The following is a 12,958-nucleotide window of genomic DNA, read 5'->3' on the forward strand; positions in this document are numbered from 1 at the left end:
ATTACAAAACGAACAACAAAATAAAGCACAGCATGTCATTGATGAAACAAAGGAAAGTAATGAACATGCTCCTAAAAGAAAATAAAAGCTTCTGGGTGAATTAATTAGAGAGAATTCGAGGTCGAGTAGTGACTTGCTTTCCAATAGCACCTCGTCCTGTCATCATCCGAATTCCAATAAATGGCTCTGGCTCAATAAAAATAAAAATAAACAATTTTTTTAAACATCGCCATCTAGTGGTGAAGCTGTGCATGAAAAGGGAAACCTTTTACTCAGCGGGACATATTAGACGGTGTCCTCTGGCGCTCTGATCGAGCCTCTCTTTTTAATCAGATCTTTTGCTCTCGTCCTCCAGGCAGATTAAAAAGGCACCCCGGGGGTATTTAAAGGCGGAGGGGAGACCACAGCAGGATAAGATTTTCCACTTTCGGGTTTGTTAAATGTCAAATCTCGCCAACCTCTAGAACCGGCATCTGAGATAGCGATGCATCATTAAAAGTCTTTTTTTTTTCTTTTCCCTCCCTAAAGAGATTAGGAAGAATTTCAAGGGAATGAGCCAGGACAGGAATGAGGATAAGACTCGAAATAAAACCGGCGCATATTTGCCGAACGTCTTGGTTGTTATTAAACTCGACGTTTCTGAGACACTGCGTACGTTTTTGTTACCGCTCTCGTCCTCTCCGTCTGATGAATTCGAAAGTTCTTCAGCGCTGGATGGGATGGTCTCAAAGTCCTCTGTGTCCATTGAAGGTAAACGGCGCTGGCTCCATCCTTCAAGGGGGAAAAAAAAGTTGACATGGATCATTGAGGGGAAAAAATAAATGAAATACTTTCAGAAAAATATGGGTTTCAGAGGTCCTACTGCAGAGAGAGAAAAAAACCAAAGAAAGAAACCGTGAGAATCGGACACAACCGTTTTTCTCTTTCTCGCACTGCTGATTACCTGGTTGAGACGTGGACCTAGGCACAGCAGGCTTGGTACTTGCTGTACCTTTGTTTTTTCTGTCAGCGGGAAGAGCTTCTCGCAATGAATCTGAGAGGAGAGTACCCTTCTGATTAATATACGTGTCCGACACTGAGGGGCGCTACTGCGCCACCCACACACACACACACACACACACACACACACACACACACACACACACACATGCGCATGCAAACATCACCAGGAAATCTACGGAAAGACCCTTTCACCAGTAAAGAAAGAAAGAAAGAAATAAACATACAAATAAATGGAAATATAACGCTTTAGGCTCGCAAATGAGCTAATGAGGAATATTACATTATATCAATAAAAAAACACGTGAGTTAATTGGCATTAAGTTAAATATTTCTCCTAAAGTGATTAGCTCAGGTCCAGAGCCCCAGTCTGTAGCAAACCATATGCAGCATAGCTATTATACTGTGTGAAGAAAAAATGAAAAATGAAACATTTATTAACTAATATTGGCAATTATTAAAAATGACCTCCTGTGTAAACTCCTAGTCAAGGGGAGTATAGCAAAATATATCATATAGCCACGTTTGAGAGCAAATTCGCTTGATTACATCGTGTAAAACACTAGCCAAGTTTTCAAGCCTTTTCCCTAACTAGCAAACACTAGCCATGTTTGCTAGTTAGCTAAAACTAGTGCCAAGATTGAAAATCTGCTAGCAAATTTGAACGATAACAAAAAAATAAAAACCCTGCGTCAATAACTAGTCACGTAGCGAATAAACTGAAGATTGTATGGTTCAGTTAAGCACTAGCCAAGCGTGATAGCAAATTCGCTTGATTACACCAGGTAAAGCACTATGCAAGTTTTCAAGCTTTTTTCGCTAACTAGCAAACACTAGCCATGTTTGCTAGTTAGCTACAACTAGTGCCAAGATAGAAAATTTGGTAACAATTCTAAAGGTTTAATAGCGCATGTTTGTACTGTCTAATCCATTGTAAGTTTCAAAGCAAGTATTAGCGCTCAAACGGATGGCTATTGTGCTGTGGTATCCGGTAGCGTTGGCTAATATGTATAAATATAACACACACATGCAGTGAGGACATTCGATTACACAAAAAAACACAGGAATTCAGTCCACAACATCAACCCCTCTGCCCATGCACCTCATGCACATATCATACTACAGCATGTCAGGCGTTCACACCGATCTCGACCCCGAATACACACCACGACCGTGACGTTCCACATGCACAGCCATCGTGCATCTCTGAATAATACCTTCATAACCGAACGGAGTCGGGTCACTCTTAATCTGGTGTCTCTTGCTTTTAATGGTCGCGGAAAGAGGACCTGAGTAAAGCAATGGGAGATTATTAGCGCAAAAAAACACGCCACCGATCTGCTCGGACCGGAGAAAAGAGCATCCAGATAATGTGCGTTAAACGAGCTTTCGCTCCTCTGCAGGCGTCGAGTATTTTCCTCATGATACACGCCGACAGCGGTGGAAGCAAAGTTCGAGAAAGAACGCACGACTTTCTAAATGTCAGCTTATTAAGAGTTACTGTTTATTACTGATGAAATTTAAATATCACACACACACACACAGACACACAGACACACACACACACACCTCAAGGCAACATCCGCACAAGGTCCACAATGACATCTCTGTGATGTAGTCTGTTTAATAATGAGGAACACACCTGCACAATGTCTCTTCAGATCACTGCTCATAAATGTTCTTTAGTCTAGAGCTGGTTTTGGACTATTAAGGTCTTTGTAAACACGGCTTTTTGTCCAGGTTCGCCGTCACAGACGTAAACCGAGACTGAAACTGGTGGTCATGTGACGTTTAGTGCCATCACATACCAAAGTTCTGACAGCGTCCACCAATAGTAGAGGGCTGCGCATGACGAAAACGAGGGAATGGACTATCCTATTAGCTCGAGTTCACTTTGACCGATGTTTCGCGCCGATTGAGATCATAGGCAGAAAGACAATTTTTTCGGGATCTTCATCGTATAATATAATGCGATGAACATCTCATCATACAATCTTCTACACTGTGACAAATAATGTCTGCTGTAATACATTTCTATTTATATCTATGGCCTTTACCCAGAGTCTCAAGTGAATAAATACATCCTGATACTGGTTTTCTAGGTCATGAACCAAGAGAACTGTCAGTCTACAAAAACTACACAAAGTGAAGTATTTCACAATGTACACTGTACGGATGTTTAAAAGTATTGGGACACCTGACTTTTCCAGCCACAAATCTGAAAGCACACAATTGTATAAAGTGTCTTTGGATGTGGTTGCATTAAAAACCAGCTCCATGAGCTGACAAGCGTTGGAGTGGAAGATCTTCGACTGCTCCCACCTTCTCTCGGGGAAAGAGGTATGTATACTGTACATCAAGACTCTTCTCTGTTCTGGCACCGAGGTGGTGGAATGAACTTTCCCTAGAAGTCCGAACTCTTCAAACAACAGGTGAAAACCTCAATCTTCCGGAAACACAAGCACTTATTTTCCACGTTTCTTTTAAGTACTAGTGAACCAGTTTCGATTCGTTCACTGACCTTTGCACGTCGCTCTTGATAAGGACATCTGTTGAATGCTGTAAATGCACTGTAAATCTTTAGTGGCCTGTTATTGAACCTCAAGGCTTTCTCTCCTCACCCTACATCAGAATCTTTTGGTCAGGTGTCCGCAAAGTTTTGTCCATATAGTGTAAGTGCAAGCAAACCGTTTTGAGATTTTCACTTGTTGGTCCACGTTGTATAACATCATGACGATTTCATAAAAATCAGACCCACGTGGTGATTCAACACGATTCCATTCGCGGGTCCGAAGGATCGGAAGGTCGATCGTACCAGGAGTCATAAATACAAATCGATTGTACGCGTTCTCATTAGCTGCTACTTCACTGGAAAGCTGTAATTCATCCTCTGTTTCTTCAATCCTTGACTTTTATCTATTTCTTTCCAGGCCATGTCGCTTTTTCTGCATGGTCTCAGCAGAACTTTGACGAGACATTAAAGAGACCTTTTTTTTTTCTTTTCTTTAATCCCAAATGTTTTAATGACTAAAGGATTTTTTGACAACTGACACCTTTTTTTTTCGGTCTGAAACAGTGACATCTGGGCCGTAATTCATATGGTGTAAAACCTGCTTTAGACGAGTCTGAATAGTTGACTGTAGACACACACACACACACACACACAAAAGACGAAACATAGATCATGTTGATTAGTCACAGGAGGAATATCGTGTTAAGGGAAGAAGAATCTCCTTATCACACGCTGAGTGTGAAGATGAAAGCAAGCATCTCTAAGACCTTAGAACGGCGACACGTCATGCTCAGGGACAGATGATCAAAAAGGCGATGCGGTGCCGACGTCGCCGAGACGTACACTGCATGCGTCACGCTGACGCCCGTGTACTGGTACAGAATTCCGAGAACTTAATTTCAAGCGTTTTACACTTTACATTTTTTTTTTTAAGGTGTGAACTTATGGTTCCCTTTATGAGTAAGTCATAAGTCTGGCCTTCTCATTCTGCCGCATTCCTTGAGTTATCTGTCTCACAGAGAGCAAACATGGCTGTCGGTGTACCTTTAGTGCGCGTGGTAGAGGGCGCGCTGAGGGAGGAGGCTAGAGAGAAGCGGCGAGGGACTTCGGCCTCCTTAGGCGTCGGCTCTGGAGCAAAAAGCAGGGTTTGGTTAGTGATACGACAAAGGAGAGAAAATGCATAAGCAGATTAGAGCGATAGAAAAGACATGCATTCGGTGTGTATATAAGATAAAAAACACGCTGTATTGATTCCTGTCTTCTAGCGAACAACACCAGGTGGGGTTGTTGTTTTGTTTTTGTTTTTCCTGAGCAACACATGAGAAAACTTTAATATTTCGTTTGCTGAATCGCTCCTGCTTTTGATTCGTCGACTGACAAATGCATGATGAATGAAGCGGAGAAAAAGGAAACGTGAGATGATAATGACAGACCGTGGACACACCAGCGGTCCGGTGCTTCGCAAGCCCTGCTCGAAAAAAAATCAATGGCCGGTATGCTAACATTATGAAATTTATTGGCAGCCTCAAGTTCTCGAGCAGGAGTCATCTGGGTTAGCCGATACGCGTAATATTGACACGCTGCCCTGAAATGTCGGCGTGACTAATCGATGTACTGATGGCCTCCATCGCAGACGTGGACGCACGAGAATCAGCTACACGATCAAACTCCCAGGTGGAAGTTACTGGTAAACTACGCTTTGCTGCTGTATTAAAAGTGCACGTCTTCATATCCAGAAATTGCTTTATAATTTATGCAGCGTAGGAGCACGTGTCCATGTCCATCCTCTGCGCGATAAAGATCGAAGCGGAACCTCAAATCGACAAAAATAGTAAAACATTTATTTATTTTTTTATTATTATTTTAAATGTCAACAGCGCGACAAAGGCACGTTGAAACGGTACACTATGACATTTGCTTGAGTGCGGGGAATTTCACCTTTCATGTTTTCTTTTGTCTCAATGCACTGCTCGGCCCGTTTTGCTACTATTTTAATTCCTGTGAGAATCTCAGAGTACGATAATAATTCTCCCGCTCTGACAAAGAGCACCCTGGGTTCATGCGGTCTATTTAGTAGCACTGCGGAGAAAAAAAAATATAGTGCATGTCAAGATGAATGACAGACGGCTGCGAGGATGATTTATCGTGATATGGACGACGGGAGACAGTTTGAGGCGGGACTGCGCTCTGAAGGGCGTGTGAGGTGCGACGTGGCGAAGGCTTTGTAGGCGTTACCTGATGGCAGGGACCTGCGATTGGACAGGCCTTGTAGGGTGAAGCGCTTTCTAGCCAGAGCCGAGGACGGGTCTGAGCTAAGCGTGGACACGGCGCCAGCTGATGGAGGTAAGCGGAAAAGGAAAGAAGCACACTGGTCAGAGAGGGTTAGTGGAGACGCATGAGAGGGCAGAAGCATGCACAGTAAAAGGAAAGACCCTGTGAACTGTCAATTCAAAGAATATTTTTTTTGAATTTAAGATCGATTGCAGTAGTGATGGGAAGATCGGATCATTTCAGTTACTGGTTCTTTTGAATCTCATTCATCAAAATGATCGAATATTTTTGCATTTAGTTCATTTCTGTCTTTCAAGCAGAAAGAAAATCAAATCGTACATGTTCAATAAGAAGATCCCCCAACACGTCTACATACAACAACTTTGATAGCAAACCGCACGGCGTCAATGGGATTCGCGCTATAAAAGAACTAACGACTCGGACTACAAGAGTCGAGAGCTGAACTACTCAATTCTGTTTCATGTCTCGTGAACGAACATCGCTAGTGTGCAGTGTTCCTGCCGCTACTTGATTTAAAATGGTGATTTTTTAAATCAGGATTTCCTCTCAAAAATTTTTACAATGGAAAACTAATTTGAACAAAAAGCCATGCTTGAAAATGTTATTATCTGTCATTTGTGCTCAGTTTTCAGGAAACATGTTGTTGCCTTTAACTACATCCTGTTTCCCTGGGCAATACATGACGTGTCAAACCTCCTTTTGTCGCCTATTACAAAGTGAAATCCCCAAAGAAAAGCAAGCACAGAAAGAGACGATGAGAAGTGCAACGACGATGCCACAGCCTTCAGCAACTTGAAATCTGCACCCTGTCAATCAGCGTGACACTAACCAATCAAGGGCATCTGTGAGCTGGAGGAAGAGAAAGAATGCACAGCATGAGCAACAGTTTGAAAAAGATCTGTTGCTGGGTTTCATGGGTCTCAAAGGAAGCGGAATTGATTTTTCAGGTTGGAGTGTTAAACCCCACTTTCATGCCAGGCTGTTTGAAGCATTGCGAAACATAAGCGTCTCGCAACATGCGGAGCCTAAACTTATCCGAAGGGAATACTGTAATAATCTCGGAGTCGGACAAGCTCTAGAACGAGTTTTTACCTCGCAGAACAACAGCACGTTTGAGTCTACCGGACGTCCACACAACTCATCCCGGGGTCGTCTGTGAAAAAAAGTCTAACTTTCAACTTCCAAAGTTCCCGTGTCAGCATCTTCTAGAGCGTGTGAAGGACAGTTAGTACTCGCTTTACCAGCACGCCCTTGAAGAGTCCTCACAAGGTTTTTGTTTTTTGCTACAGAAGCAGTGCCACGATCGTAACAAAAACGGCGTAATCACAGACTCGCGCGTTCTCGATCGGCGTTAACACCTCGGCGTACGCGCCGGTCCGAGGTGGCAGATCTTAAAGTGATTCTGAAACTCAAGCATTCCTGAGAAGCACAGGCTCTGACTGCCCTGAAATCACGCTGCTCAGCAGCGAATATACGACATATAACTTCCTGAAAACTTTTCTAAAAGCCGGGCCCATATCAAAGCTCAGGCACGAAATAAGCTCTGCCTACAGCTCACAGCTTTAGACGTCGCTCTTTCCACAACAGTTTTCAAATCAAACAGCCAGATGGGGCCACAGTATGTGTCTTATCATTTGCTGAAGAATAAATCTTTTGAGTCTCATTAGTGGAGCGAGATTTCTGCTACAAGACAGCTGCTAATATTGCAAATTGTTATCAATAAATCATTTTCACATACGGTAGCTTTGCCCGAAATGGCGCACAACTTTTTTCATTTTTTTCCCCCCCAATGAAGCTCTAAATTTGCAAAAAAATCTATATCTACAAAGTGGGACTCAAGCAGTCTGAAAATAAGCATGCCAGCCGTTTTGTGTTTGGAAGCATCGGGTTGCTAACAGATTTGGGAGGCGTTCGCGCTGACGCACGAGGGCTGGTGCGAGGCACAAGGTGCAGACGCCAATCAGCATAAAGGACGAAGCGAATCGTACAGCTTGTTTTCTCCTGCTTTATTGACCCAGATTTGAGCCGGTGGGCCGATGAACGGGTCTTTTTGTCCTCGGAGGGGTGACAGATCTGTCAGAATCACCTTCACGCATAGGGTTTACTCCTGCAGCACAAGACAGCAGCGTTTACAAGATCAATGTATCGTCTAGCCATCTTGAGCTGTATTATGTATTCGGAGAACAGGTTTTATCGGGTGTAATGCAATCAATCAGAAATTGGGATCTCCAGACCAGAAAGGTTCAAAAAGTGACACAATATAATAGTGTTGAGGTTCAACCCAAATGGCAATCACAAACAAAAAGTCAAACATTGGTAAAGAGAGTGAACAGTGTGTGTGTGTTTTGCAAGATGCATCACCCTGGTGACTGGTGTTTGTCTTTTAATGGGAAGTGCTGGCTGGCCAACACATAATTAAGAATAAAGCAGTACTTTAAAAGCTTCTGTAATTTAGATCAATCCACAGTAAATTCTAAGTGCACAAGAACCTAAGGAAGCCGAGTCCGGCCTGGAACCAACGCTATATTCTTAATGACTTGTGGTTAACGTGTGCTGTTGCAACATTCATACAAATCAGATACTCATTCCTACAGGAAACGGGAGTAGACCAGCTCGGTGGCATTTATTTTTATTTTATTTTATTCTAATGATGATTATCCTTCACTTACAGCCCCAGAGGGCCGACATGAATAACAAATATGGCTTCTACTGCCATGGGTGCTTTTTCACGAGCGGGTTTCTACTACCAAGCGTTTCCATCAGCTAATTTCTGATCCCAATGATGCCAGTGCATTTGAATGAGTCTAGTTTCTGTGGTGGCCAGTCAACTAAAATGATTTGATGATTGAATATTCCAGTCTGTTGCATTTAGTTAATAAACAAATGTTGTCCATTCATAAAAATTGACTGGAATCTGAAACCTTAATGAAGTGAAAAAAAAAAAAAAAAAAAGAAAACACGATTTGGCTTCATACATAAGCTAAGACGTGTCTAGCGATCCAATTGCACCCAATTAGAGCGTATTATCAGTTTGAGTTGGCGTATTTTGAATGTCACAGCCCTGCTTTCCAACCTGTGTACTGTGTATGCATTAACAGCATTAACAGCATTAACGTCTTCAGTGATTTTGTTGGACCGGACCACACGGGCCTTCGCTGGTTCACCACTGTTCCCTCCTTGGATGATTTTTGATAGATACTGACCATTGCAGACTTGGAAGACCCCTCAAGAGCTGCAGTTTCGGAAACGCTCTGACCCAGTCGTCTATCCATCACAATTCGTCAAACTCGCTCAAATCCTTACGCTTGCTTATTTTTTCCTGCTTTTGACACATCAACTTTGAGGACAAAATATTCACTTGCTGCCCAATAAATCCCAAACACTAACAGGTGCCATGTTGAAACGGTAATCAGTGTTTTTTACTTCACCGCTCATAATTAATAACAGTTATAAGGTCATAATGCTATGGCTGATTGGTGTACATGTGTGTACCAGTAAAGCAAACATCCCAGAATCTGTCAAATGAGCCTCTCGAACAAAGCGGTTTGTTTTGAACTAAATAAAAACCCTATGGTACGGTTGATGATTCATCTGTTACAGCATGAAGTGGTTTTTTTTATTATTATTCTTCAATTCACCAATGCTTATTTCTTTTAAAATGGAAAGGCTGTACTTGTAAAGTTTATAGCTGCATTTCATTGTGTGAACGCAATCCGATTCAAAATCCTGGTGTCCCTTATGTTAGAACTACTTACAAACGGTCTTTAATAAAGTTGTCATTAAGAGAAAATATACGTTTTAATGTTACCCAGAAAAAGAAAAAATTTCCAGTAATGGAAATAATGAAATAAATATGCACTGTTCAAACAATCTATTTTGTAAAACAACACTTTTTCGTTTGTTTCAAAAATCCGTGAAAAGATCTTGTGAATAAGCCGTTACTATGGTAACTCATTCGAAAAACAGGAGTAAAATAAACTGGTGATTTGCCTACTGTCAGGGTCATGCTGTTATAGAAAATCAACACCTTCTGACCAAAAAAAAAAGGAGAATTCGACAACGCAGTGGTATAATGAGATATAAATATCCTGATAAATCATTTAAAGGCATTTGCAGGGCACCAGCAGAGAGAGGGTTCTGAAGGAGAGCTGAGCGCGGTGCCAAATAACACTCAATTATTCGCGAAAGAGAGTTTGGACGGCAGCCCTTTCGGAATTACGAATAATTTCGCAATTAATGATGGTGGCCTAAATAGTTCCCAGTAGGTATGCGGGTTGTAGCTGTATTTCTGTGACTGTATTTCGCTTCTCGGTGTGTACTGCTCACTAATTCTCTTTGTTCTCGAAATCTCAAACTGAGGCGTTGGTTATTATATTCGGAGGCGCTTTGGTTGCAGCACAAAGCCGAGGTCTCACCTCGTTTCTGCCTCATGTTGGGGCCGCCGTCGGTGCGCTTGTAGCCTGTCTCTGGGCTCGAGGAGTCCGACTGCCTCAGGGCCACTTTGCGAATGTTCCTGCTGGAGAAAAACACAGCATGAACAAACAAGAGGTGGAAGCCACACTGTTCTTCTCGATGAATGACTATTCAGCAGACTTCATGTGGAAAACCTGGCAGTGTACCAAGATGGATCGTTTATCTGGGTGGGCTCACACACAAACACGCAACATAATATATATAAAGACACACACAAACACAAAGTACCTCATGGGAGCGTGGTAAATGTTTTCGGTGATTCTTTGATGGAGCTGACTTGCCTCTGCGAGAGTAAGAGAGGTAGAAATAGGTTGTTCAAAGGTTGGATATTCCCACAGCGCTGAACAGTGAGGTACAAATCTCAGAGTTTAATGATGGATACACGTTGTTTAGCACAGCGCACTAAAGCGACAGAGAAAGACGATACGCCGATACGCGGCGTGTGTACGAACACGAGGGAGAGCAGGAGATTTAAATGTACATGAAATATACCACAAATTTGGTCATGTTCAGTTTGAGGAAAAGAGTGTCACATTGGCTGGCGATGATTTACACACTAAACACCAACTTCCACTGTATATTATTCCAGAAGATGATCTACAATACTATAAACTGTGCAGGATGAAAAAGCAAAAGCTGACAAGCTGTAAACAAGTAATTGGCAAGTGGCGTTGCATCATAACACATTTAAGCCAATCGTGTTCCTGTATTGAGAATAATGGGTAAGAAAAAAAAAAAAAAAAAAATATATATATATATATATATATATATATATATATATATATATATATATATATATATATATATATATATGATTTGATTTCTCATCTTGATCTCTAATGAACATTTGAGTCAAAATGAATATCTTGAAGTAAAAGTACAATGAAATTATATTTATATAAATACACAGGAACTTCTAAAGCAGCAACCCTCGTTTATTAAAGCATTAGAAAAATTTGCGTAAAAATAAATAAAAACAAGATACATTAAAAAAGAATTTATTTTATATATATATATATATATATATATATATATATATATATATATATATATATAAAATAATTTCATTGTACGTAATAAATAAATAAATAAATATATATAATTTCATTGTACGTAATAAATAAATAAATAAGATACATTAAAAAAAGAATTTATATATATATATATATATATATATATATATATATATATATATATATATATATATATATATATACACACAGAAATTTGTTATTAACGAGTCACTGACTTTCCTACATGACTTCATAATCTATAGGTTATAGATTAAACTATCAACATTTAGCTTTCTAATCTATAATCTATAAACTAACAGATGATACAAAAATTACAACTAACACCAGCTGGAATTTAAAGTTCCCAAAACATCGCCTCAAATCTGGGATCCAGTGACGTTGCACGTTTTTTGGTTTTCTTTTTTTCTAACCTTTAGCCTGCAGTATAACTATGTAACACTCTAACTCTACGCTATTTTGCCTACATTTATATTGCAAATAAAAATAAACAGTGAAGGATCTTGGGAAAGGGTAAATACTTTTGGTTTTATCCTAACCAAACTGTGAATTGAATACAGAAACATGTGTGCCCTACACATCCTACAACATCCGGACACACACACACCTTTGCACGCCTCCAGTTGGCCCGTCAGTACTTTCCTGATCTCGGACACCCACGTGTTCTTTATGTCCATGGAGGAGGCCTGAGAGAGAGAAAGCAAATCAATTCACTAACTGACTCACTGCAGCAGCCTGAGAAGCAACAGTGCCCCCTAGTGACCAAGCAGACGAATAAAGCAAGTGCTACAGGAAGCTTGACAATGCAGGTAGTGAGTGTGTGTGTGTGTGTGTGTGTGTGTGTGTGTGTGTGTGTGTGCACAGTTTGTGTGTATTTGGTCTTTGTCTACTTTTCGAATGGATTTGAAAGTCAAATCTTGCATTACACACACACACACACACACACACACACACACACACACACACACACACACACACACACACACACACACACAAAAGTCTACCCAGAAATAAATCCTTAGTGTTCAAATAGCAGAAAACACGTTTTCATATCTCATTCCTTATTTCCATACCTGAATGATGTAGACTTCCTCTCTCCCATTGTACCAGATTTCAAACTTCTTGGCGTCTCCTTTTACATTCTCAGTAATTCCAACAGCACTCATCTGCCACAAAACACATCAAACATATCCTTATATGAGTATATTTCATTTAAAAAAAAAAAGCAGGTGTGGAAACCTGCACATTAATTACAGGCAAAACTACAGCAATGAAGTATTGAAGGTTTTATTCACAGCAATAAACAAATAAATACACTAATAAATCATTATTGTAGGACAACCTTTGGAAGAATATGAGATTGAATGTGAGTTTTTTTGATCGAACCTGTGCAATGCCTCATTTGCTTTAAGGGATAAAAACCTAACATATAAATCCTTTTTTTTTTTTTAAATGAGGCACATGGCGTTTCTCTTCAAAACTGTTTTTTCAGACCCCAAATTTGGAACCACGCGATGGGAGAAACACGCAGAAATACATGAATTCCGAGCAGCTAAGCAGAAAGATCGTATCTTCCAAGATACAATCTTAAAAAAAAAAAAAACCCACAAAAAAAAAACCTTGTCAGGTAGAAAATGTACACATGAAATTT

General features: G+C 40.6%; 1 protein-coding gene across 3 annotated transcripts in view; it reads right to left on the reverse strand.

The window, feature by feature from the left end:
* The window catches only part of mcf2l2 (MCF.2 cell line derived transforming sequence-like 2), a 71,241-nt gene that overhangs the window by 6,770 nt on the left and 51,513 nt on the right, over window positions 1–12,958 (reverse strand). For all 3 annotated transcript variants that reach the window (XM_046857118.1, XM_046857116.1, XM_046857117.1), the window contains exons 23-31: window positions 12,381–12,473; window positions 11,915–11,993; window positions 10,505–10,559; window positions 10,219–10,316; window positions 5,747–5,845; window positions 4,556–4,639; window positions 2,217–2,288; window positions 944–1,033; window positions 656–771 (exon numbers count right to left, since the gene is read on the reverse strand). In XM_046857118.1, coding sequence (XP_046713074.1) covers window positions 656–771; window positions 944–1,033; window positions 2,217–2,288; window positions 4,556–4,639; window positions 5,747–5,845; window positions 10,219–10,316; window positions 10,505–10,559; window positions 11,915–11,993; window positions 12,381–12,473 — 786 coding nt within the window. The remainder of the gene's footprint in view (window positions 1–655; window positions 772–943; window positions 1,034–2,216; window positions 2,289–4,555; window positions 4,640–5,746; window positions 5,846–10,218; window positions 10,317–10,504; window positions 10,560–11,914; window positions 11,994–12,380; window positions 12,474–12,958) is intronic.

Source organism: Silurus meridionalis, chromosome 9 (assembly GCF_014805685.1).
Source record: "Silurus meridionalis isolate SWU-2019-XX chromosome 9, ASM1480568v1, whole genome shotgun sequence".
NCBI lineage: Eukaryota > Metazoa > Chordata > Actinopteri > Siluriformes > Siluridae > Silurus > Silurus meridionalis.